This window comes from Varroa destructor, unplaced genomic scaffold, assembly GCF_002443255.2.
Source record: "Varroa destructor unplaced genomic scaffold, Vdes_3.0 BEIS01000006.1, whole genome shotgun sequence".
In the NCBI taxonomy this organism is placed as follows: Eukaryota; Metazoa; Arthropoda; class Arachnida; order Mesostigmata; family Varroidae; genus Varroa; species Varroa destructor.
The window spans coordinates 1,871,351-1,899,085 of NW_019211459.1; the positions used below are offsets into that span (position 1 = coordinate 1,871,351).

Below are 27,735 nucleotides of genomic sequence, written 5' to 3' on the forward strand. Positions count from 1 at the left end.
AATATTGGACGCTGAAACACGCCTCATTCGTAAGTGAGGTCGACGTATCCTTCATCGGGTTAATAATTGTAGCTATCTTTACATTACCACCTTTGTTGACGACATAGACGCCGAAATTTTAAAAGATGGGCATCGGTCTAACATTTAGGCTATTCACGTCACTGATCCGACCATTGGATATTATGTACAGCCGGGCCATATGATCGGCACGACGCGAGGTTTGAAAGCTGAGCGGGATTTTCGAAAATCTCTGTCTGACGAGTATTCAGTGGATGATCTTGAAGGATCACCTTTTGCAATGATTCAATAATAGCGCCTCCCTCACGATATCCCACATTACCAGCAGCAGTTCAATGGAGAACATATGTGCCTCTTTATCGCCCAGAGTGAATGTTTCATATCATACAGTTGGTATATGATTGGAAAAGTTATCTCCTTCCCAGAACGTCTATAATTACATCTATATTAGATTTGAAATGCTAGTGGAAAGTTGAAAGTTCGCGTACTTTGGTTCGCTTGTGATATTATAGTTATTTTGTTTTATGAGCTGTCCTTATAAACCACGTAGGATCTTTTTCTAGTTGGCCTGTAGGCACATGCCAACTGGGTACGCAAAGGCTTCACCTCATAGTCATTTTTGTGTATAATTTGCATTTTGTATGCATGCCCCTAGTTGACAATATGACGTGTCACAAGACGTGTTAACAGGTTTCGCTTTCATTCACATATTCTAGCCCACAGATACAGCCTATTATGTATCCATATTTCTATAAATGAGCATAAAATTCACAGCTAAGGTATACTGCCTTACATTTTTTTAGATTTCGGCACTGTCCTTATTCAACAAATCATTATTCCGACGTATGTGTATATATATATGCATATTGTCAGTTCCATCTGACCGCCACCAACCCTACCAGCGCTTTTATATCTCGTTTGTCTTGCGGTCTGCGGCTGATAAAGAATTGAGAGTACGCAACAGCATGTAGCGCCGCAGGAGAAAAGCCTTTTCTAGCGCGAGTACGTATTTCCTCGGCTTAAAGTGCTGTTGCTCTTTAGAGTGGAAATCAGGCCCGAACAACAGTGACGTTGCACCAGAGCAATGCGTGACCAGCCTACGTGAATACTTTAGTGCGCGATCTGCGTCTGAATAGAGCGCGAGTTGGAGGCCATCCAACGAGGTTCTAGAACAGACGTACTTCGGTGGTGTCAGAAGCAGCAGCGTATGAGCAAGGTGATTGCAAGTTTGCATTGTCGGTAGTGGCCGTACCAAAAGGGCCTGCAGACAGCAAATATCGTTTGGCAGGAGTTTGGTGTTTCGGATTTGCTCCGCTCGACTCAGTTAGTGGCCCGCCGCCACGGGCTAAATTGAGTCTTCGTGTTCTCGGCGGTGGCAAGTTTGTGTCGGCCTGTCCGAGGGGAAGGGTCTCCAGGAAAGCGGCGGCTTCGGCCGCTGGCTTCGGCTTATTGCGCTGCCACGACCCTCACGTCGCGTCGTCGAGACCCAACTCGACTTGCTCGGCTCAACGACAACAAAGACAACCAGAGCGCGCTGTAGTCTAACCTGGTCCTTTTTCGTTGTTGGCATTCTCAAGCAGGTAGCAAAAGGCAGTGCGTGTGCCTTGCTGCGCCGTGCTGTGCTGTTCTGTGTTGTGCTGTGGTAGGAACAGGATCATCATTCGTGTGCTGGAAGTAACGGTGCTGCTGTGGTGACCAGCCGTAGTGGCTGCAATAGTAGCAGCAGCTGCTGTGAAAAAAGCAGTATTTGCTACTGCTGCAAGTCTTGGCGTTTGTTCCAGTGGGTATTCTATTCTACTGTGATACGTTCCACTCGTCTTGTTTGCTGGAGGCAAGATGGCTGCCGCCTAACCTCCGCCACTGAGTGATCCTGGCCCACAGCAGCCGCGACGTTAGCAGCGGCCGAACGGCAGCAGCAAAGCCGTAACCGAACGAGTCGGGTCTTCTGCTGCCTTCAATAGAGAAACACTACTGAAGTATTGGCGGCGGCGGCGGCGGCGGCAGCAGCAGCCGCAGCAGCAGGGAACAAACAGTCGTGATTACTGCAGCAGCGGCTGCAATAACAGCATCAGAGCCGATAAAGTGCCAGAAAGAGCAGCAGCAATGGCTAAGTCGTTGTGCTGGTGGTAATGCTCGTAGTAGCCAACTGGATGAAAAAGGTTCTGCCTACTTTCTTCCGAACAGCTTTTTCCTTGTAGCATTCTCCATCTAACCATCTATAATCTTCCTATCTGCCCAGTTCATTCTTACCACGACTACCAAAGCAGTCGCGACTACAAACATTACAATCAGCAGCACTTCTGACAACAAGACTACAACTACAGATACTGATGATCTCTAATGGCGTTCATATGAGTATGCATCGGAGCGGTCATTTGGCATTCTTTGGACTTCAACGCAGACCGCTTTCCGCTTCCTCGCAGTCTCGCTCTGTCTGTTCATCATAAGTCATAGACTACTTCCAGTCCGCTTCTCCTGCGACCTTCTCTTCCTCTACTCCTTTCCGCTCATCCTACTCCTTCTCTCTCTACAGTTCTTCCGCTGTTGTTGCTGCTGCTGCTGCTGCTAATTTTGTTGTCGTCGTTCTGTTCTTCTGTAAACTGGTCTATTTTTTTGCGTCATCACTGGCTGCATGTCTTCTGCTGCTGCTGCTGCTGCTGCTGTGGGCGAATAGATAGGGCCAAGTCGTATCCGGGGCAACGGCTGGACGTACCTTTCAATATTCGAGCCAGTATCGCTGCCGCCATCGACAACAGCAGCAGTCGTGGCATCAGCCTGGTTGCGTCCTGGACAGATCGCTATATCGATGGTGCTGCACCAAAAGGGTGTTCGGCATCCAGAAGAACGACAAGATTCTACTGGGTTAAAGTGTGACTGTGAGGAGAAGCTGTTTGAGTGCCCCAGTGTGAAAGACAAGAACGCGAAGTGCGAACTAAATCAGTACGCGCCAGGTGACAGAAAATGACCCCCTGGCTCGCTGAAACAGAACGTGTTCCCGATCAACAGATGCGTATCTATCTTCAGCATCTACTAACGCTCCTTTATCTATGATATTACAGAATCGTCATATAATGCAAATGTGACATGTGTCGTAAGTCCAATGCTTAATGCAGCACGCTAAAAATTCTAAGTTTAAAGGAACAAAATATTGCTTAGCAGGCGCTTGCTATATACAATTGAGATATTCACACGGGCGGATAGGATCCTTGAAGGATCCACACTGTGACCATTGAGATAACACAAGCAGATGGCGTCTTTCGGCAACTCGTTCGTACTGCACCATACTCGAGTAATGGAAAGTTCTGCTGGACGAAGCGATACACGCCTTGCCTTTTACCGTCCATCATGAATTCGTCGTATTCACTCTAATCACAACAGCTCTGGCTGGCTCAAGACGCCCCTGGAAAACTTTTATATTCATGATTTCCAGCCGTAAGCAGTACATCATGGACATCTTGGAAATCTCGAATATGAACATACGCTAAACAACACGATTTTCTTCCATCTGCTTTTTGTGTCACGGTGCGCAATCGACTTTTTACGAATCGTTTACCCGTATTTCTGATCAATTCTCGTAAACATGGCTTACTTTTACATTAAACCCAACAAGCTATTATCGAGGATGCTGGTGCTGACAGATTTCAGCAGAAAAAGTCAGAACATGTTATTATGGGTGATTGTTAAAAAACCAATGGAAAACGCCGCACTGCTATTTACATTATAAGGTAATAGATTACTTGTTTTCCTAAAACCTGTTTAAGCTAATATTGTTGTGGTAAAACGTCAATTCTCACAGGTAAAACTTTTCACTTCTGTATAAGTGACTGCAAAAGTTATTTTAGCGTCTTTGAAGAGTATGAAACGTAACATATAGTTTCGTCTGTTTATGTTCTAATGATAAAGAAAATTCGGGCCACAGCTGACACTGATAACGCTAGTCCAAGAATTCTCTTAGAGGAAACCTTACTCTTTGTTTTTGTACGCGTGATCTGGTTCCTCTGAGCCCAGACTAAAAATTTGACGCAAATGATAATTATGCGCCAAAAATAACAACTTTTTACCTTATTTTACGTTCTAATTATCAAAGCCTATTTGTCGCTACCGGAAACATTTCCCGGAGAATTCCCTGCGACGCCTGTGATTCCAAATTCTAAAGGACAGAAAAGCTTTTAAAAGCCGTTAGCCAGCTCGAGGTACATTTGGAGTAATTCATAATGCAACATAAAATTTAAGTCTTAACAATTTAGGGTGAAATTATTTTCCTCTCAAATCTTCAACCTCTTCTCTATGGTTAACAGTGTCACAGGATCGACAAACAACTATGGAAGTAACAGAAATATAAAGTATTTTAGCTGTAACGTTTCTTTTTTCTAATGGAAAAACATTGACAGCGACCTTAGATCTTCGCCATTCATGAAAATAATCTATGAAGATAATCCCTTTAATAACAATACTGATGATGATGGAAAAGAAAAGACGTGATTTTTGTTATATTGGCAACCATAACGGCGTACTTAATCGTTGTATAATGAGTTCACTTCATTAGCAGGAACAAGTTCCGCTTCAAAATTCAATCACAATACGCTAAAATAGTTATAAAGTTGGGTATATATTCAAATCATTGTGCGTGTCCTCGAGACAAGTTTTGGTAATCTAATGAGTGGTTTCTAGTCCAGGAAACAAACTTCCCAGCGCGTAAAAATCGTATGTACTAAATAAAGACGGAGCGACTCAGTGTTAAAAAAGGAAAAACATATAGTAAGCTATCTGCAACTGCTCGTTGCATTTAGGTGAAACTGTTATATCTACTTGAATTCACGTAGGCGCGTTCACTTAAGTTAGTCTTCAGTTTCAAACTAAACAAAACAATGGCAGGTAAGTTAACAAACTCGGGCTAGGAAAAAGAAGAAAAAAATAGTCTATTCGTGTGTTAATGTAGATGTTGATGTTGATGATCGTGCTACGTCTCATTCCAGAAAAGAACCATCAACGGGCAGCGACTTAGCGTACAGGCTCTTGCTTAGACCGGTAGTGAATTTCCCGAAAAATTCGGAGATGTAACGCGCTACCCATAGTAAGGGTATGATGTGAAGTAGAACAGGCCCAGTGTGGTAAACTTCGCCGGCCGAGGGTCAACCGAGCCCTTGGAGGAGCAGGCTTTATGGCGAACAGAAGTGTGGGGCGCCTATAGGTGGCGAGCGACCTTGCTGGGGCAATTAGCCCCAACGCTGTTCCACTAACATGAGAAATTACAACGCTGTGGCCAACGCGACGGCCGCTAACCATTGCTTCTGCGCCATGCGTGTCACACAGGCCAGCTGTTTTCTCTTCCGCGTGCTGCTCATCGCAGGTAAGTCACTTGTCGAGGAAACGCATCCCCTTGCGCTTTTGCGATTAATAAGAAACAGCCAATTGATAACAGAAAGGCGTTGTTTCTTTTTGGAGTAGCTGAAGGATGTACTAATATATAAATATATGACACTAAATAGTTTACAAGATGTACACTATTCTCTAATGGTACCGTACATTTTCGGCGCAGTTTCACTATTATGTGTTCGTAATGTAATTTCTATATCATTACAGGTCGTGACTATCTATGCTAATGTATGAAGCGATGGTTTAGGAAAAGTGCACAGCTCTGTATATTTCTTTTTTACAAAATGAGGTTGCAATCGGGAATGTTAAGCATGATTTATTCCTCCTATAAATTCTGCCACCATACCGGTGAGCTTCGCGAGCCGTTTTCTCGTCTCGGGACCCACGATAAGAGCGTTAATTTTGACAAATTTCGCAGCTAACAGAAACACCAGGTTATATTTTGCATAGAGTCTATAATATTTTATTTGTTTAAAGGTGCTTTAAAAATAATTGCACAGTCAACCCTAGGCAAATATTTGTCAGAAGTTTCCAGCAGTATTTTTTTCACGTAACATCTGTTATAACTGCACAACATTCCTTATGGCATTTGTCCTGACTCATATACGTTTGTTTAGGCGGATGCCAGTACACAAAAGCAAGCCGATTTTGCCTGTTTCAGACCATGTGCCTACATTTACTGAGAGCTAAATTTGTTAGAACTTCTACGTAAAGAGAGGGTCTTGTTACAATTAGTTCTTTCTTCCAAGGTGAAGCAGATGATGGACTTGCCATGTAAGCCGTCGCTATTGCCAATATAACTGTTTCAAAATGCATGAAGTCATGCACGTTCGTGAAGTTTACGTTTACATATGTCTTTCGTGAATCAAGGTAGACAACAAGGTAGTTTCGCTCTTAGAGGTAGACAACTCTACCTGCGAATTATTTTTGAACTAGTCATGTGTTTTTCTAAGGAAGCTAGCATTAGAAAAGTACAGAAGATAGCCAAAAATACCGCAGCTAGGCATACTTCGTCACAAATAAGCACCATTCGCGTGATAGCGCACCAACAACGTGTTTACCCTTTAAACTCCGGCAAATACTTCGGAGTGACCGGTCCTCTGAAGTAACGCTAAACATCAATATCAGACGAAACATGTGTATAAACACTATCATTATCACTTTCGTTCTCCTAAAACATCAGACCAACCGTTCTTGCAAGAAGTAATTGATCATCCAATAGATCTTAGATGCCATAGGATTCTTTGCTCTTGCCTGCTTCAACGCGAGTAATTAATCAATTGCATGCTCCGTAAACCTAGTGCTCTTCTGCGTTTGATGACTCTCGCGTCCTATGGTGTTGTTCTTCAAACGTAATGTTTATTCTGAAAATTCGACTAGCACTTCTTTCTTTCGCATATTGGGCCTTTCCAAACGTTTACTGTCCCAAGTACCTGCTATGGAGCAGTCCTTTTATAGGCTGAAGGCCATCTGAGCACGCCCATGTCTTCTAAAAGGCTGACTTTCTTGTGCGTTCCTTTTTCAAGCTAGCTTAGCCCTTCTGGTCGCTATCAAGGGTCTTTCACGGCAAAGCGTCGCACCTCATGCACGGCACCTGCCCCTCCTACTTGTTAGCTTACCGGCTTTGAACCTGTTATGCCCTAGTATTTTCTAGTTTTAAATTCCCCTAGTCTGAATGGTCAGACTTATTGATACAGTTTACATAAAAGCCCATTGTATTTTCAGTATATATATAATCCTATAATATATATATATATGTATATTATAGGATTATAAAAAAATCAATGAATCTACATATATTACATACTACACAAAATTCTCTTGACACTTTTTGTGCTCGGATTCGCTAGTCGTTCGGAATTGGCGGCCTTCAGAGCGCCCTTCAATGAATGTATTGCCAGTTTCCGTTGACGATTGTTATATCTTAATTATTATTAAAAATTAAATGTTTCGGTGAAAAATGCTAGCACTACCATATCTCAACATGGTACCATAATGAGATAACTAGACTAATCTACGTAGGCTTGAACCGGCAAAAAAGTGCGTTAATAAATTTCAATTAATCGAGATGTTCGAGCTCAAAAATGTCCTGTTCTTAGATTTAAATTCGTTCGTTTGTTGTATATTCAAAGCTGAGTGGGTCATCGTGGACATGTACGTCGCTGCTTTTCCGCCAGGTTATTGTTTGTTATATTTCTTGGTCATATACCCGAGTGCTCCTCGAATAGCCCAGTTAGGAAATTATTGTTATGCAAGAGAGAAATTCTGATTATTCAATAGTTTGCTAAGTTCAAGCTACGGTTAAGTATAATGGCTTAATGTGCTAGGGAGCGCAACGACCAAACGTCGGCCACGCCGTCCCTTATAGGCTCGGGTCGGTTAAGTGACGAATGTAAACGCGAGTCATTCTGAGTTGAAAGGACGCAAACCCAGAAGACAGATCCGAACTTTTCCACTTTGACCATATTCGTGCCTTTGCACTTCGTTCAAAATAATTTTTTACTGTTTTCTTTTTTTGCGACTTTACGAACGCCGCCTCTGGCCTCCAGCTCTTGCGCCCGGCCTCATCTGCCCGCATCTACCTTTTCTGCGCTGCACTTTCGAACAGCTTTTTGTATGCTTGTATATATAGCCTATTGGTAAATTTACAATGTCAAGACGAAGTAAGTCTACTCTGTCGCCTATGCTACACTTCGATGCGTTTCAGTCTACATCTAGGTGTTCATCAGCATCGTATAGCTCGTGCTTAGAAAAATACGACATGGTTGTAATGACCTCTCTGAGGTGTGGGACCCGCAAAGTTATTTTTGGAAGTTGTAGTCTACCAAACTCGTTCACTCGAAATGTGTGCGTTTTCAGCTTTATTTTATGTTTTGTGCCTTTTTCAGCGGTAATACTGAGTAGCTCAGTTTGCCACCAGGGAGTCGTCTTCGCGGAGGAAGAGTGCATTAGTGAGTATTATGCCTGCTGCTATCTTAACTTTCTAATCCATGTTCCGTATGTCATCCTTCGAAATTATATTGGCATCGACGAGATACGAAAGTAACTAAACGCGTATATACTTGCTGAATATGTCTATTACAGATAAAGGAATTTTATGTTACACTTGTGATTCGACTCAGGATCCGAAGTGCTCCGATCCTTGGAACTATACAGACATATATGACATCGGAATACCTATTGAAACCTGTATGGGGTACGTGCAAGCTTTCTAACGAATGGCTGATAAATGACTTTTATTAGCATTACAAGGCCTATCTTTATTATTCTGTTTCTCTTTATTTCATACGTAGAGGAAAGTTGATACAAGTAAACATGCAGCTGTACAGCTTCATCAACCGGAAGTAAGTCTATGGTACCTTCTGCTAATTGCAAACTCAGGTTTTATCCAACTTCCGCGTGAAATAGTTCTCCAGTTCGAACTGCTGCCTTCGATTGTTGAGTCTGTTCTGCCTTTATTATGTGTTCTGTGCCCATTTACATCATTTATAGGTGCTGTGTAAAAATTGTCACGTACAATACGACGAGTGGTAGCGGCGGTCCGGGTGGGCGTCCACAGCGACTAACCAATGTTAAGCGAACATGTACTACGACGCTACAGATCAATCTGTTTCTCGTCGATCACGTCTGCATGCATGAGAGCGACGGCAATGGCCACATGTGCTTCTGTGAAAGTGACATGTGTAACGCGGCTCCACCCTCAACGCCACTTCTACTCGGTTTTCGTCCAGGCCAACCTTACGGTGGCAACAACGGCCGCTTCCAAAGTTTCCTACAAATAGTCATTGCCTGTTTGATGGTGCTAAGGTTGCACGCCCGCCTCGCTAGTTACTTACTAGGACTTAACAGTACTAATATGGCCCGAAGTCCTGCAAGTACTAGTACTACTGTCGCCATTATTATCGTCAAGATCAAGGCCGCTGAGGCTATCGGAGGTGAAGCAAGGCAGCTCATCCGTCGGACGATACTTGCCTCGTCGTCAACAATGTTGCATCTGCAACCACAGCTACCTAACGCGTTGTGCGTAATTACAATACGATGTACACCACCTGCAGATAAAGGCAGTTCTGCTACGACCGACGCAGACTGGGGCAGATTCAGCGTCAAGGCCAACAATGCTGGTAACGTTCAAGAGAGAAACGTAGACGGCAGCTGCATCAACAACATCTACAACAACAATGCTAGCAAGGATATGTTAAAAAGCAGCAGCAGCAGCAGTCGAACTGGAACGTCTGTTTCGCCGACTGTTCGCTGTTTTTTCTGTTCAAGAACTGCAACTTCAGTAGTTAGCTATCAAATGCTATTCGCGTCGCAAAAAATCGCTAATCGCGCACCTTCTAAGGGCCGTTTGGGCCTAACCATTAGTGCTTCTCGATTCACAATAGATAGCGCTGGAGCACATTATCCCCTTAGTAACAAAAAGGGGGGTGACGAGAACTATATACATAATGCTAATTATATTAGTAGCACTATTCCTCTTGTTATTGCTTTAGCACAGTTTATTAACAAGGATATTATGACTGGGACTCATGCGAATCGTGCAGCTCAATTGACAATAAGGTCAGCAGCAAATTGTGTATTTTGCCAAAGAGGCTTCGCCGTATGCGGCCACGGTGTTGGCAGAGGCCTTCATCGTGACCAAAGCAAAGGTGGCTGGCGGAGGTTGCCGTCAGAAGAGCTCAGGCGGGACTTCCGTAAAGCATTTCGAATCAGTATCGGACAAATGATCAGTAGGAGAAAAGGCGAATTTGCTGAAAAAATAAGTTCCTTATTCAAGGGCGATAACTTACAGGTATCTAATGAGAACTGGAAAATGTATTTACTTCAAATAAGTTTCGACAAGAATCGCTTCAGAACAGTTATTACTGTTGCTGTAGTTGCTCAAATAAGTTACAGACGTGAAGAAAAAACCAGGCCAATCATAGCATCGGTAATAGGAGGGTAAGAACGGCTGACGCTCAAAAGCATGGTAGCACAAGAAGCTGCTGTAATGAACAGGACATCTCACTGTCACAGCCACTATGTCAGCGTCAATAATACCAAGCGCACAAACGAGCCGGATCTAAGAAGCAACGGCGTATGTCAGCCATCAATGGCGTTAGAGATGAAGACTCTTTGTCGACAGCGACTACCCTCCTTCCCCCGCCCGCCCGCCCGCCGCCCCAACCCACGACACCACGTCCAGTACAGCACTCAGCAGCATCCATCACATCAGGGCGTTTCCTGCGGGGTAGGTGACAGTGGTGGCGGTAATAATACCCTTCTTATTACGAACTATCGTGAAGATAGGCATACGCCGTTAAGCGTTGTCGTACCTGGCTCATTATGAAAGCCTCATCCCGAAACCCGGCAGCCTTCGCTCGACAACGTTCATGGTTGTGCTGTACAAACACGGAAGCTATCGCCGTCATCATCGTTACCATCATCGCCGTTGTTATTATTATTATTATTATTATGAAAAATTTCAACTGCAACAATGTTAGTATGCGTGGGATTATCGCTAAGACCGTTGCTATCTGTAGCATTATGTTCATCTTCCTTGGCCAAATCTCACTTAATAGAAAACTGCTTTCCACCACCTGCCTTTACTACAGCCACAACAGATAACGACTGCTTCTATTATAATAATAATATTTAACATAGTTTAGCTTCTAGGACAACTAGAATTGAAGAAGTGTAAGTCGCTGGTAAGACGATTGCCATAAATACAGTAAATGGAACGGTTAAAATTATAGCCAGCGATATTGATGATACGAACCCGAGCCATGGTTGTTACAACATATGATAAAGGCAATATGCATTCTTCTTGCTACCCATGAAACATTTACGATTGATACAAGGGCCATTATTGTTGCGGGCGAACTAGCGAGAGGATCAACAGAAACAGGGCACTAGTGAAACAGCTACCGTCAGATATGACCGCGGGAATCACCAGCGGACCAGCAAATTGAATGCTTAGTACATGAATTAGCGATATCCATCATCACTAATTCATGTACTGTTCATTCAACGCTGCGACGACAATGGACCGGGCGCGTCCAACGGCGATGACGCTACCTATTAACCCAGGTCCTGCCCCCTGAAGATCCTAGAAAAGCGGGAACAGTGAATACTATAACAGGCAATACGAGGTGCGCATGCTCAAACGTCTTCTGATGCTGACGTTCGTTATTATCGATATTTATGTGTAGCAAGTAGAAAGCTGTTGTTCGAATCGAAGATTTTGTGAGCGGTACCCGTCAGAACCAGCAATCACTGACGGAATCTACTACTGATGAAGAGTCTATAGCACTGACACACACGTCCACCCACACAAAAAACAGCCGATACATAGACTAACCTATAACCGTACGAAGATCAATAGAACTACGGAGAACGAAATATCTGTTAGGGCTCCACTCTTCGCATTGACTGCAAATGAGCAATGACGAAGTGCATGATTGCATGAGATGTCGATGAACCACCAAATCGATTGGATGTCAAGTTCAGACGTTGAATAACACTCCTAGTTCTATGAGTTGTACCAATGCTGGTTGACGTTTCCTTTATTATCACTCCTGCGGATGTGTTTGTATGATAACGGTCAAGTGACAAATAACCGTAGCGGCGGATGAGCTGAAACTCCCAACGGAAACAGGGAAAACCTGCAAGGGATCCAAAAAGATCCGAATCACGGCTGTGTGTGTGTGTGTGCGCCCCGCTCTGCGTACGTATGGCGGTAATGATGACGTTGATAAGCACTCGAATTCTAATAATTACCGTTATGATAATATTATTTTTTTATCAATCACGGCGAAATAATGGTGGTCGTGAGCACGTGTTCGTGCGAATGAGTAGTTTCTAATAAACACGAGGTGTTTGTCGGGCGCCTTAGGGTTACTGCTATAGTTATCGACGTCTGCGTAGTAGTCGAGATTATACAGTAATCATAAATGAATATATGTGTTCAACGGAACACTGAGAAAATAAAAAAAAAAAATAAACGAAGCTTGACAGATCGAATAAACGTAGTTTCTTTCGGCGCCATGCAATGAAGATGAAGCTATGGCAATCAGCGATGGCACTCTGATCTTCTAGATGGGCTGCTGTAGTTCCCAATCGGAGAAGAGTGGGCAAAAACGATTATTGCCATTACCCCTGCTAGTACTATTACCGTTACTGCCAACAGAGAAATGATGCTGATAGTTACATCGTAATGACGATTGCGTCGTATACAGGTATAACCTGGCGCCTTGTTATATAGACGTTTTATATGCTAGTATATATATGGTGGCCTATAAAGTGTCTGACTGATAAGGTACCACTCCACTCTCGAAGAAAAAGCAGAAATTGAGATTCACTCTTTATCTATCTAACATTACCTAATCGTACGAACTACGAAGCAAGAAACGTATGATAGTAGCGGTGTTGAAAGCAAACACTGGGGTGTCGCTGCTGCTAATGGTGGTAAATAGGGTGTGACATGATAATTGTATAATGGTGATGTCATTGGACAGCTTCCAATGGACATGATAGGACCGTTCCTGTGATGATTCGAGATCGTGTAAGGGAACAGGCCAGTGAATGAGTTCGTCTGCGATTGTCTATAATTAGCTTAGCCAATTGTTGTTCAGCGTAGTCTGCTGTACCATTACCGTTGTGATAAGAGTAGCACTTGTTTAAATAATAACGTTCATTTTAGGCAGCCATGGCTCAGCCAATCGCATACAAATGTTTATTTATATTTTTTGGTTATTCTATATAGAGTAAACCTATCTATTCCTATTTTAGGCCTGCAGATTGCCTATGAATTAGCCCGACAGTGCTGTGCTCGAAAAACGAAGTTTGTCAATGACGCAACGTGTGTAACTAGGGGGAAGCTTCATAACAACATATAGGGCTAAAAGACACGTCTCATGAAGTGATATGTGTACAGGTACTCCGCTGCAAATTTGCGAAAATATAGTAATCAATATCAATGGTAGAAAAAACGTTAATGCGGTGTTGCATATTGCATTGCTGATGGTTCACCTCACTAATAGGTAGACGATTGTTTTAAGTATAAGGATAAGTGCTGCACCTGGGTTAGGTGCACATTTGGCGATCTTAACATCACTCTGGGGTTCGTCGTCACGGATCGAGAACTGACATAACGAGAACGGTGACCAATGTTGTTTTAGGTACCGCGGGGTCAAGCGTAACTTTCTAATGTCACATCTCACGCTTACGTGACTATGAGTCTTCGACGACAATGTTTAGGTCGAGACTCTAGAAATTGTAATTACCTTCAACGCGAGACATTATTGAGAAGATTTTTCGAAAAGTGCGAATTGTTTTTACTGTCATACGCATTGTCAATAGATTAACCGCGAGTAGTTTCATGGCATTTTGATGGCAGACCTGCAACCCGACACAGATTGCTCATGGCAGATTCTCTTTCATCAGAACGAAGGTTAATGAATTCCAAAAAAAGGTGTAAAATTGAGATTTGCTATTAATTAGAGGAATGAAATCCAGAAAGCAGAAAGGTGCCGCTTTGATGACCGGCACTACTCTCCCGTAATGACGTACGATGGTCATACAGCTTCGTATTGGCGCGCAAGGTCAGTGGCTTGTTGATGGCAATCTGCAACCCCGTAGATCTCTCGCTTATTAGTGATGCTGGCTTCTAGTTCAACGGTAATAAGTTACTATCGCTGAAAATGATAATTGTTGGATGAGGAACTTCTTCCTGTGGCGACCTCAAAGCTGTCGAGGCTAACGGATACCCCGAATTAAACTTGCCTAATACGTCCATTTACTCTCTCTCTGGTATCTCTGGCATCTCTGGTACAAATCACTCTCACAACTCCTACACAAATGCTTCATTATATTTAACGCAAATAAATACACCGAGTCATAAACAGCGTCCCTTGGCGTTTTCTCTCTCTCCTAAAAATGGTCGTTACAAGGAGCCCACATGCTGTACAGAGGTTATATTCTTTAAGAGTGCACCACAAATGATACCGCCAAAATCTACATATGTTATAACAATGATACCATTGATTTCAGATAGAAATAACCTCTTGTATTGCAGGGCGTTCAATAATAAACTTCAAGTGCAAACCATCACATGATAACACCAAAAGTAATTATTATTGTGTGAAGAAAAGGCTAGTAATTATATGTAGGACGAGAAAAAGGTAACTGATTGTGTACATGTTGTGATCCTGTTGAGGGGCAGCTTGTCTCGATTTAGTGATAGAATATGTAAACTTTTTCAGTTGTGTAGAGTAAGGATTCTCACATATAGTAGACCTGACATTGTCAAGGTCTACCAAGGCTGGAGATTACTATAACCCCGAGCGGAAAGCTGTTGCATTGTTGTGCGAACGGCTTGTAAAAAAGGTGTACAATAGATGTAATGATAATGTTTCTGAAGCGTTTATTGTACGGGAAACTGCACACAGAGATCAGGACACTGGATAACCCGGCGATATAAGCAGCAGGGAAAAATGTAAATTCATTCAAACATGATTCACAAAAGGCAGACGGAATAAAAGTATGCATGTATCTGTAAAAGCAGGTAGTTCCACGCTGACGAAAACATCAAAAAAAAAAAATGTTCTTTATTACTGCGAGTCAACATAGAAAGGATTATGTCTGCCTCGATGAGCTGAACACGGAAGTTCCCTTTATTTAAATCCACATAACGAATAGACCCATCCTCATGAGGTGCCACCTGCCATACCTGCTCTCTATACATCTGTACCCAGCTCAACTCGTTGCAGACAGAGGCTCTGCCGGCGGATCGTTCGCTCGTTGGACGCAAATGAAAGAAAAAGCAATGTGTCCTGGTAACACATAGATCGTGCCTACAATTCATATACATACAGCGTCAAGGCCAAGATTATTGAGAGAGAGAGAGAGAGAGAGAGAGAGAGAGAACGATGGCCGTGGCGGCAGTGGTGTTGACACAATGGCCAACGGGTATGACGATGATAATGGTGACGACGATGACGGCGATTATGCGAACGAGATACTGTTTTCCATAATGAATAATCCTGCTTGTGTATTATTACCATTACTGCTATTTTTGCTATTAATAGTTGTAGCCCGATCATTTCTGCTACTAACCTGTGTAAACTCATTAATGATAATGATGATTTTTGGCTGTACACATGAGGTAGGATGCGGTAATGATCAAGTAATCTGCTCAAGTTAGAAAACACAAGAACGAACACCTGTATGATGTTATACACGCAACATTTCTTCATATTGGTGCGTAGAATGGCTATCTTACGACTGTTTAGTATGATCACAATGTTGAATAAGAGATGCTAGTCTACAATCGGCGTACATGACATTAATTGTCTGGATGCACGTACGTGCGCGACACGATATATCCGATTGATAGCTAGCTACGACTAATCCAGTTGAAAAGCTTTTTCGGTTTATTTAATCATCATCTTCATCGTAAGAGTGAAATATTTGTTACAGTTGATAGTAACAGCGTTCGAGAATGACTGCAAGAGCTTAGTTGTGTTCCAGCTCTGCTTAATGAATTAACTTACTATCAAAATAAACATAAATAAGAAATGACTGGCTAATTTATTTCAACTATACTAATAGACATAAGCATAGCGTGATGTAAGCCAGAGGAGAACTGATATTAGTCTTTAGATGTCTAATTATGGCTGCCGGTACACATGAGAAGCCGCTAAGCATGTTATACAATGCTGAGGGAGCGGACTAGGAGGTTCTTTCTGCATAACCAGAGAGCGTCGTGGATACATTATTATTGCTATCATTATTATCATTACAATACAGCAGGACAAGGGAGAGCGTCCTACCTCATAAGAGGACACATCACAGCGATCAGGTTTGCAGATTGGCCATTCAAAGAATGCTTTTTGTAGGACTGCTAAGAGACGGGGAAGCATACGGCATATTGACTTGGTTAAAATAAGCGTAACACACTTTAAAAACACGCAGTATTTGAATGAAATGAATATATTCAGCTAAAATCTGGAGTGAAGTGGCGTAGCACTCCTAGACTTAACAGCATTTAGACGTATGAAGCCGCGTGCAGTCTCTCAGTTCTAAAGTAAACGCTAGAAATAGAAGTAAACTTTGGTGATTAGGAGATCTTACGGCTGGCCCGATGACAAAGAGATCGTTGCCTGTGTCTAACTCGATCCAAGGCAGTGGTACGTGTAGGGTCTACGTCAAGGGCAGGTCCAGTAAAGTGTGTGCTAAGTGGATAAATTTGGTAATTACCTTAAGAACATCAACTCGTCTGGTTATCCAACTTCGGTAAAATGCTGACCAGGTTTTACCCGGGTCCCAGTTAGCTCTCGTATGATAGCTGCTACTAATACAGTTGACTTCGCTCTAAACTTTCCCTATATTAGTGTATTGTACAGAACGATGAATAGTATGTAAATAATACATCGTTATGTTTAAAAACAATGTTAATTAAACCAAGAATGGAAAATTGTAACTATAACATTGCACCAAATTCAATACATTGGCGGAACGTACTGCGTTGCGATATAAACGATGGCCAAACAACTTCGTAATAGTTACTATAGCAGATAAGCAGAAATGACGTAAGGTAAGTGAAGGAAAGCAAATCTCGATATAGTCTTTATGCCGTTTCCTCCTTCTTTCAAGCACGGCTATTATAAAAATAAGAATATTTGTTAATAAGAAAATTCGGATACAAGGAAAAACTCATCTCTGCGATGATATATAGTCCTTTATTATAATCTAATAGAATGTTTATTAACGATGTCGGGAGCTGAATGAACCCGATACATTTTTCAGCGAATGCCACACATTGAAAGGTGATCTAACTAGGATCAAGATTCAAGGTCCAAGCAAGGATCAAGATGAACGTGCCGCAGTCGAAGGCACTAGACCTTCGTAAGAGGTTCAAGAGCTTTGGCTTTATGGTCCCCTACCATGAATAGAGCTGTCCACCGATACATTGGAACAACGTATATAATTATCTTGTATTCCTTGAATTTCGGTACTATAAATCAGATCACATGTTTATTACGTTAGTTGCGTTACTTCGTATCGCAGCTTTTTTTTTTTTTTTTTTTACTACCTTACATTTAGCCAAATGGAAACTAAATCGTTCTGCCTTGCTACGTAATCACACGCTACGCGTTAATATGATATCATATAAATTGATATATATATATATATGTATCAATTCATATGATAGATATATTACAGTATACGATGCGAGAGACGTTTACCAGTTTCCCTTTGGAATCTCGTAGTCGATCCGGGTGAAACGTACGTGAGAACACGGATTGTGCCAGACGTCGAAGTAGCATTCAAAGCGAGCTTCCGTTAAACGATTTCAATTTGCGTGTAATTTTGTTACGTAAAAACACTTTTACACTTCAGATAGCTCGCCGGAGTAAGTGGAGCTAACTTTCAAGAACAAGCTTGCGAAACAACTGGTATTTTTTCGGCCAAACTGTTCACGTCTCAGGCGCCGAAGAGAACGTTACCGGAAGATGATTCTGATAATGATGATGGTGGTGATAGGGTGGGGTCGATTGGTGAAACCTCACATTAAAAGCTAGTTGGGTCAGAAAACGACTAACAACTTCCATTTATTAATTGATAATATTCAGGATTTTTCCATCAAAAGGAGAACTTTTCAAAGCTGGGCAATTATCAATACTCGCAGTGTATTTCAAATGGGATATATTGTTTGTTGACTGTTCCTTGTAATAGAATAGGTTATTAATGCGGCACCGTTCCAAATCAGTGCTGACACAAAACTCAACGAAGTGTAGCTCGGTCATTATCATAACTCTATAGACAAATGTCACTCCGTATTTATTGGATCCGCGCACTTCCTGCATTTTTCCACTGGGTACTAGAAAAAGACTTAGCTTAGTAAGCGTCTAATTACGCTGACAACATTTACTAGTTTTGCCGAGGAACATTGTGTTGCCGTACCACCCACAGGTTTTGTCCAGAATAAAAATCTCCGACTTGGTCGTATCCCCTCTGAAGCAGTGGGTAGAAGATAACACTGCGTAGGAAACGCTTAACATATAACCATCGCGCGTGCTAGGCAAAATAGAAGTAAGCCAAAGTCGGTGACGCATCCAATATAGTTAGCTAGTTAAACTTGCTATATGCGTGCATTGTACACAAATGTTGGCTGCCACCACACGACCGAACTGCTCATCTCGAGAAGGAATCGAAATTGTTTAGCCAATATTTCCTAATAATCATAATAGGCTAGATAGGATTTAGGCCATTTGACGCTATAATCACCCCCTATACTTTTCCAATGGGAAGCTGACGACGATGACGAAAAGTAAAAGAAACCTGCTAGATGATTAAGGTCTCACTCAAAGTCATTTTAAAGCGCGCATAATTAACACTACTCCAAATATACAATAACAAAGAAAAGAAGAATGAAAAAACAAAACAAACAAAATAAGTAAATAACAATGTTATTAAACACTTACTAGCAAACTCAGAAAAGCAGATATTTCTTTTTACTAATTATTGTTTACCATCTAAGTGCAATAAATAGCTTTTATTAGGACAAACAAATAAAAACAATTGTTATTAAAGACCGCGAGTGTTTATTTCAGTAGGTAAGGCAAGTTTATGACACAGATACGCACTTTCAAGTTTTGAGCTAAATGAACGATTCAAATTTGGCGCCCGGTTTTACTGTTAAATGTTGCACACGGCTAGCGATCTCTTCCAGTACGGAATGAGCCCTCGTGTGACTGCGTGACACTTTGTGTCTTTAAAACCGTGTTAGTAATAGACGTACACTTTTCTACCACTGCATTATCTTACGAGCGGACCTATACGCCTTGCCGTGACCCCTAAATGTTTACCACAGTCCTGTACGTATTAGGTAGAATAATGCATAATTAGCGTTTTACTGCAGTTCGCGACTCACATTCTTATACTATTCATAGTATTTGCGGCAAATGTGGAATATTCTGAGAGAGTCTACTCTACTGTGACTAAGTTGTACAACGCGTCACAAGATAAAGGTAGCGCAGTTCTTCGAGGTCACTTTTATTTGGCTTATCTATGGCGGGCTGCTTCTTAAAACGTTAAAATACAGCGCAATCTACTTTATAACACATATCAGTACATACTACGAAGGGAACAAGAGTCGCCGAGGGCGAAACACGCTAATTTCTTTAATAGAACATAATGACTACCAGAGTTATGGCAAAGGCGGGGTGGACGTCTAAGATCATGGGGTGATGATATGAAATAATGCTAAGCTTAAAAACATGTGAGGTAGTCTAGGCTCGGATTCGTTTAAGTGCGCTAGGGCGAAAGGAATGGTTTCGAAAAGTAGCCGAAGCATTTCTTCTAAAGAGCCATTACTTTTTACAAATATATCACCAAGTATACGATGTTCGTAACCAAATACGGATTCGTACACTGTATGACTATTTTTGGTCTGTAAAGTCCGCCATTTTTATTAAAAATATCCATTATATTGTAGCAATAAGCTTACCATAACGAAGCTGTACTGCAATTGTGATGCTCGCTTGGATTGAAATCATTGGAACTGTTTACGACTAATTTACGACCACTTTTATGTTGTCATGCCCTCTCTGGGTTTCTTTGAAAGGCATTTTTAGTAATAGCTTCACATAATCCAGCTACAGGCATAATTGTCTGAAACGTCACCAGGTGTCTTCTGTACAGCCCGGAGCGCCTCATGCTGTAGCTGTAGAATCCTGAAGAAGTAGCGTATACGTTGTTGAAACTGGAAATGTCTTCAATGTCTTTCCTCGAAAACTATATTAATAATTTTATGCCTCCAGTGAATGAATCACATGCTTCATCTCCTGATTAAAATTTCATTTCGCATATCGATGGTGCTGTCTGCATACGACATAAGCCGCATGCGAGACTTGAAAGTTTCACTAGCAGCCGATTTCGAAAATAACAATTACGTAGAGAAAAAACGATTGGGAGCAGGAATCATGCCAGCTTATAATATGGGCAATAGCAAGCTTCGACCATTATGGGCGAATACAATGATACTATATCAGCTTTGTTTTTGGCAAATTCTCAAGATGCTTATGTTTTAAGTTAAAAATTGAGAATCTATTGGATCTAAACGGGACTTCCACTTTGCGCAGATATAGATAATGATTTGATCCCATAGCGAACTATATTCTAGCTCTCTAATACCGTAAATTCACATGCGACCGTAAAGGGATTCTTTTAGAAGCGAATTCCATATTATTATTATCATATTTTATACCTAGTAAAAGCAACCTTCTGACGATTTTCTAGATTCTTCCCCCCCCCCCCCCCCCTGTTTCATGGTTTAAAAACCTTACCAGACGAGCATTAACCTACGTGGACTGCCAAGCAGCAACATTGTCCACCAGATTTCCCAGGTTGAGAGCTCGCCGCTTGTTGCATTGGGCTTCGCATTGTCATGGAGCAAAATTTCTCTAGATGAAAATCTGCTTGGATTCTAAGCCTTAACTTCCTTTCTAAGGATAATTTTTTCGATCCTTGGCTCATGTTGGCCTACAGACACCATTGCTCATCACATAAAACACCTACTTTGGAGAGTACACCCGATATAAAATGCCTTTCGATCTTATAGCTGTTTAAAAGAGCAGAGTTTCTACTTGAACCATTTCACACGAAGCCGTAACAAATATCAAAATAGCAGCCAGCTTTTTTAGTAGCAACAACTGATAATTGACGAAATAGAATGATCGTCATCTGCACTAGATCTGCGTTGCGTTTTCAGGTATGCTTTTAATGCCAAATGATCCTTTAGGTGACGTTTTTCATAAATTTTTACAAAAAAATTACATTTTTTAATTAGTCCTCGAATACTACGCTGAAGCAAAAAACGTTGCCATTACAAATAATATAAATTCAGCACAAGTTAGCTAACATGCTGCAATGTCTATATTGTCGGTGGTTGGTTCTTAGTTGCTGTTAGCAATCCATAAGCTCCCAGCCTAATAGTGGGACTTAATGAAAGAAATATACATTTTTGCTCCACGCTGTAATTCTCCGTGACGGGTTTGCGCATCTTGCTATGCCCACTGGGGGAAAGGATGACCTGTCGTGAATTTCTACCCCATTCCCAATGATTCATAACACCTTAGTATGATCGAGCGTTATAGATCCAGTTAATCATTGATAACTGTGGAAGCTCGAAGTGAAGCTCTTATTCGGTGCTACAGCGTTACCGCAACAGTGACACCCTCAATAAGTCATCACAAAACAAAGACGAACTACAGGACCGCACACTTCATTAATCACTTGGATCTATTTTTTCTACGTCTACGTAAAATTCCCAATATATTCATCATGAGTTTTTCTCTTTATATAAATGTACTGTGAAAAATGAAATAAGCTTGAAGTAGTGTTAAAACATGCCTATAAAAACGCGCAGCACTGTCGCGTTCAAAGCTGTAAATCAAGACAACTTCGTGCCAGAAGCAATTTCAGTGGGATTACCTATTAGGTAGAAACTCACGACTTGTGTGAGGATAAGTTTTATATGGGAGGCAAAAAATGTACAGGTAAGCAGGCCTTATGGAAAAGCCTGCGTTATTTGACGTAAATTTTATCTTCAACTCTTTACTCATTGAAGAGATGTGTGTTGCTTTTTAGAAGTTTGCCTGGGCGGTGGAAGTTAGTTAAGTTACTTCCGTTTCATTTTGAAAGTCCGTTCTTCACACTCCCGAATTATATAGAAATAAATAAAAGGCGAAAACATATTTGGAGCAGCCTCGCACTCCAATTCACACTAGGGCCGGCCAACGCGTGATGAACTTGCGATAACTATAGTACGGCCATGTCGTTAAACAGAATTGGTTCCGGAGTTTCCAATTGATACCCTTATTAGTTGCCTGCCCGCACAAATATATGGCCACATTAATGGCTCGTCTATAGGTCGTAGGTATTGGCAGTAATCTTCCAAATAGATCAGACGCCACCGCTGTAACGGAAAAGTCTGCAAGAGTGACAAGAAATCTCATTTATCATTGTCGCTCCATGCCGATAGACATAACCACCACGGGCATGATCCGCAATGTCATCTGTTGTTGGCTGTGCCTTCCTGCGCATGCGAATCCTTACTACACCCAACAAAAGCATCCAGATATCGTTTAGGAGGTGTTCCAGTGGGCTTTCTAGCAGAATCTGTATAATATCTGCCAATAATTGTCCTAACGGATGAGTTACTAAATTCATCAATATTTCCACCAACACATCTTCCGACAATCCTTCCAAGGACCGCCACACGATCATTCCTGAATGAAACTCTCACCGTAGTTTCCAACTGCATCGCAATCATATCTTAAATAGCTTCGTAGACGGCAACAAGCAAGAATTAAATTTTTCCCCCTAAAATTGTCTTCCTTTATAGGGCATACAGTTTCACAAATTCTACTGCTATGTGTTTATTTTATACCGTAAAATGCACACCGAAAAGGTCCAGTTAAGGTTATTTACTGTGATTAGTACCTCGTAATATTGAATAACGATTCACATTGACTTCCGTGAGGTAATTATCTAGGCATGATCACACATGACCAAGAGTCTCTTGGTGTCGTCATTTGTCATGACATTAAGATTTAGTGCTTTGTGAGTTCTCTAAAACATACGTACAACTGTTAAAAAACAATGGTACTGACAATGGTAATTACTGATGTGTCTACTTTTCTATGAGAAATAACGAGGCATATTGCCCTAGAAACCAAAGAGGCGCAAGCCGAACTCACGTAACAAAATCCATGATCCATGCGTCTTGAAGCACTTACGAGGGATTAAGTTCAACTCGATCGAATATATATGATATTAAAAAGCTTCGCATTGATGCTCGTTGCCCCACTAGAACTTGCGTCTTACCACGGACTCCCTGCAGTTCTCCTATTGGATTGACAGAGAATTATTGTTTAAAAATGCGCCTAATTAAATTCGAATTTGTGAAGACTATTTACACTTCAATGTTTCCGTAGACATTGCCTGGACGTAATTAAGGAAGAACTCTTAGTCCGGGCCACCAGCGGAGGTGTTTCGTCTATGAACAACCTTGTGCAAGCTCTACCCTTATACAGATAGACAGGCTGAATATTGTAGACCCTTCTGGTTGGGTGCCGACAGCGAGGCATCCTTTCAGCACTTCTAGCATATAGAGCTGTGCGAATCAGACCCAGAAAGAGCGAAAGCCGCAGCTTTTATTTCAAGGGAATGAAAAACAAAGTACCTCATATAGTTCTGATATGTTTGAAGTATTTTCCTATACTTAGCCACGATTTATCTAGGGAAAGGAAATCAGCTTGGTAAAATTTTGCATAAATGACCTTGGTCTTGTTAACAAGCTAGTTGGTAACGTAACTAACCATTGCTCAGGAGTGTACTGCGTGTAAAGTTGTACACTTCTATATAATTCTCGTACCGAGTGTAAGCCTTTAGCCCAGCGTAGGTTTCTTAGCGACAAGCAACGAGACACATTAATGTTCTACCTTTTTACTCAAAATTGACTTAAAACTGAATTAAAGATTCGTTCCTATAATTGCAAATTTGCCTTTTCTCGTGATTGTAAGCCTATTTCCAGTTGTAGATTACTTACCCATATGTGAACCTTTTTAACCGAAACAACATACAAATTTAGGCTTATAGGTTTAAATAAACAAGTACCCAGTAGGTTAAGTTTCATAGAAAAATTTGCTAAGTAAACTTGACAAAATGACAACATTATCGCGAATCGAAGGTGACTAACACGTAGTAGTTATTGGCTGATAGAATTTACTATATAATTTGCAAGGTTTAAAGGCGGACTTCCTGTTTAGCTTGCATAGGCTGAATGTACACTGCGCGTACATCATAAAGCAATCAAAATTTACTTGTGCGGTTCGCTCAAAAATTTTTTCATATTTTTGAAAAAACTAATGAACGCATCTTAACTGTGGGGGGTAATTGGGTGGCGAAAATGAGAGTTTTAGGCTAAACGCTGGGATTTTTCTCCAAATAACGTATATTTTCTTTAATTTTGAATCGTATCATGCAATCTGACCTGGCCTCAAATATATATCGCACTTCATTAAAAGGGTTTGGCACAATTTTGTTTTTTTTTTTTGTGTGATAGTCTCCATAGAAATAGATCGTTTGCGTATCGTTTTAATCTCACGCTTATTTTTAGCTTTGGATTTGATCTCGGTAACATGACCGGATTTTTCGAATGTATTTCTTACACATAATAATATGTTACGTTTTTTTTTTCTCAATAATTTTAAAACGTTCTAAAATAGCTATAATCGTAACTACATTTCTATAATATTGGCACCTATATAGTACTCTTCTGGCAAACGAACCTTTTCTAGGTTAGATCATGATTGGTTCAACATGTATACAGAACGGTTTGACGTACAAATTAGAATCTCTTACCATAGAGTTTCGTACAATCCAGATAAAACGTTGTGTGGCGCAAAGCACGCATATGTTTACTTCATTCATAGGGCCCAGTGCCATACTTTGAGGACATAAGGCATTCCGCTAAACGTTTTTAGAACAGTGAACAGTTACATAGACCTTAAACATTCTAGTACCAAATATGAATTCAAGTTAAGCTGTTGGAAGATTTGATTTCAAATCGCGGCAAATTTGAAACACTCTATTTTTGTACCACAGCAGATCGAAAGTCCAAATCTATAGTGTCAAAGTGTTGAATCTTGTAACGCTCGGTTGTGTAATCGAATCGAGTATCTAATAGGTGGAGTATTGTACTGCATCCTGGTCTGTGCATCTGACACAACTTTTGTACTTATTTCAAGTTACGATACTTCCGCTGCAGAAGTTGATAATACCAGCCACTGACTGGAAGGCTCTACTTTTCTGAGAACAGAACATACGAAAACTGTTCTAAATGTTTCCGATATATCCTGTTGATGGAACGATCTTCGAAAAAATCTATGAGACTGGGGTGCATATTAAGAGCCCAAATTTCGGTATTACGATGGACGTCTGACATTTTGCTCGAGCACAACCGTAGCTTCTACCCAATGTTTAGTCGACCTTGTGTACAATATTCTGAATGAAACCTTCTGGAGTGGCAGGTAGACAAGCTACTGTGGGTTTATTATCGAATTTCGTTGATGTCGTATAGATCTTTACGGAGTGTTGTTTCAAAATGTCGGCCTCTTCCTGACTCTATGTAACGATCGGTTCGGCGTATTGCGCTTCAAGCGTCTGTCACTATAATTTTCCCGCAGGCGTAGTTGCGAATGATTTTCAAGCTGCGTTCCATAGTGTTTATTGCCTTAACGATTTCCTGTTGAAGAAAAATGGTTGTATCTTTGTTTTCGATCTTTGCAACGATTTGATGAAGTCTCGTTATCTGCCCAGATGTAGAATTATGTTCATCGGTATGGATCTCCTCATTGGACTTTGCTGATCGATTATACGCATCATGTTTACAAGGAGCGAGAACCAGTCTAGCTGTGTTATCCTTTTTTTATCTAGGGCCTGGTATATTCGCCAGAGTCACTAATGATACCTAGCCTTACCATCCCGCGGTCTAATTTTTTCCTCCACTGAGTTAGATTCGCAGACACAACGTCCAGTAGGAGAACAAACTTTTGGCGGTCTGCCAAAAGTTCTGTCATGAATTGTGCAGGAGGTTGCCGATAATTCGACTAAGATATTCTCTTTGTATTTTTTCAAGTATTTGAGAAGTTCTCCAGTTTATTTGCACCTGACTGAGATCGCCCGATATCATGTTGCGGCGTTAAGGATCTATAAGTTCTCGAGACCTTCGATTAACTGCATGCGATTTAATAGTTCCTGAGTTTGCGCGCTCGGTCAGGAAACCGACATCAACCGTATCGTTTTGTCGGGAAAGGTAACCTCGCAGGCGACCAGCTCAAATGAAAGAGGGGTAACCCTGACTGCGGCATATTGAAGACGTTTATTTGTAAACACGCCTAAACTGCACGGGGTCGTGTCTTTTTTTGTGAATGCTTTACAGCTATCTTCATCCCTATAGTTTGTGGATAGCCAAAAGTCCGTCATAGATTCTAGATCTATTGTCTGCTGCTTGAGATATAGGTAACCAATAACGATCGCTCCGTCTTTTTCGCTGGAGCCGATATTCAAGCAAGCATAGTGGAGGCTTTCTGTAATGCTGTCGTTTTGCTGGAGGCGTTTCAGTAATTGTATGATCTTTCTTATTTCAAGTAGGATTGTTTTCAACAGGCGATTATCGATAGTACTGCGACTAATTGTTTCCCCTAGTTACCTCCTGTTCTTCATCACTGTCTTCACTATGTGACGGATCGCATTAGAGGTACTTTACAGAATTCGCTATTGAATAACCACTTGAGCTATCATTAACATCTGGAACGGTAGCAGAGATGGACTCAGCCGATACATATAATTACGTTACATTAATAATATGAATTATCTATACAGATATTTATATATCGAAATAGCTACGCTGCCTCAATTCTGCCGAAACTTTTCGTTTTGGTGTCCCTAGAAAAACAGTTGTACAGTTACTTTAGGCTCGTAAACGTCGGAGGCTTTTAGTAAGCCCAAAAGTACGGCTCTCTTTAGGCTCATTAAACGCAAATTACCCATAAACAAGCGTAGTTCGCTTAAGATAATTTCTTGACAATGTCAAGTGTGGGAAAAAAAAAGTCGTCCTATGATCATTTGGCTTGACATGGACAATTCCAAGGAAGTCTGCATCTGAAAATTGAGTTGTACAGCCAGCGTTACCAGTATATGTGCAGATTATAACGCCAGATTAGGTCTACAAAGTTTCACATCTCTTCTACTCGTACAGCAAGCACAGCATAGAAGCAGTTTCCCGTAATATCCGTTGGCTTAGAAAAAAAACAGGTTTAGGCTCTCGCTACCCATTTGGCATAAATAGCGCTTAACTGAATTCATCTTTGTTAAAGGCCAGTCTGACAAAATATATTGTATAATGCAGACGACTAGGAAATAAAGTGATTCAGAAAGCTTTACGAAAACCGTGTGTTTTTTTATCAGTTTTTCTATTGTTTTTATAAGACGAATAACACAGGCGTCCATCTTCAAGTATGCACACCATATCGAAATTGCCGTCTCAATAACGCCATTCTCGCTCGTTCGGTCGCGACTCAAGGAACGAGTGCCGGACTCAGACGATCTCCCCCAGGGGTCACTTGCATCACCGCGACCGAATGAAACACGTAGTGCGACAACGGCACGATAGTCTGTAACGTGCTACATACTTTTTGACCGCGAGTCCTGGAGTACACAAGAACACGTACGATACAACCGAACGTTACGCATCTAAAACAGTGGTATTTGTTTATCTATATTATCGAATAT

General features: G+C 41.3%; 1 protein-coding gene and 1 long non-coding RNA gene across 5 annotated transcripts in view; one reads left to right on the top strand and one right to left on the bottom strand.

Moving 5' to 3' along the window:
- The first annotated feature begins 1,074 nt into the window (after nt 1-1,074).
- Nucleotides 1,075-15,951, top strand: qvr (glycosylphosphatidylinositol-anchored protein quiver). Of its 2 annotated transcripts, none has more exons than XM_022811934.2 (5): nt 1,075-3,743; nt 4,995-5,368; nt 8,283-8,345; nt 8,479-8,590; nt 8,887-15,951. In XM_022811934.2, exons 2-5 carry the CDS (start codon nt 5,260-5,262, stop codon nt 10,337-10,339), a joined length of 1,737 nt encoding a protein of 578 aa, XP_022667669.1. In that variant the 5' UTR covers nt 1,075-3,743; nt 4,995-5,259; the 3' UTR covers nt 10,340-15,951. The 2 variants fall into 2 exon arrangements, with proteins under 2 accessions (XP_022667669.1, XP_022667670.1); XM_022811935.2 differs by having other exon boundaries at nt 1,075-3,540.
- Nucleotides 15,952-21,930: 5,979 nt separating this feature from the next.
- Nucleotides 21,931-27,735, bottom strand: part of LOC147754723 (uncharacterized) — a 10,563-nt gene continuing 4,758 nt past the window's right edge. For 2 of the 3 annotated variants that reach the window (XR_015330253.1, XR_015330251.1), the window contains one exon: nt 27,383-27,651. This is a non-coding gene — a long non-coding RNA (uncharacterized LOC147754723). Of the gene's footprint in view, nt 25,688-27,382; nt 27,652-27,735 lie in introns of those variants that run through there. The other variant, XR_015330252.1, reaches the window with a different exon arrangement.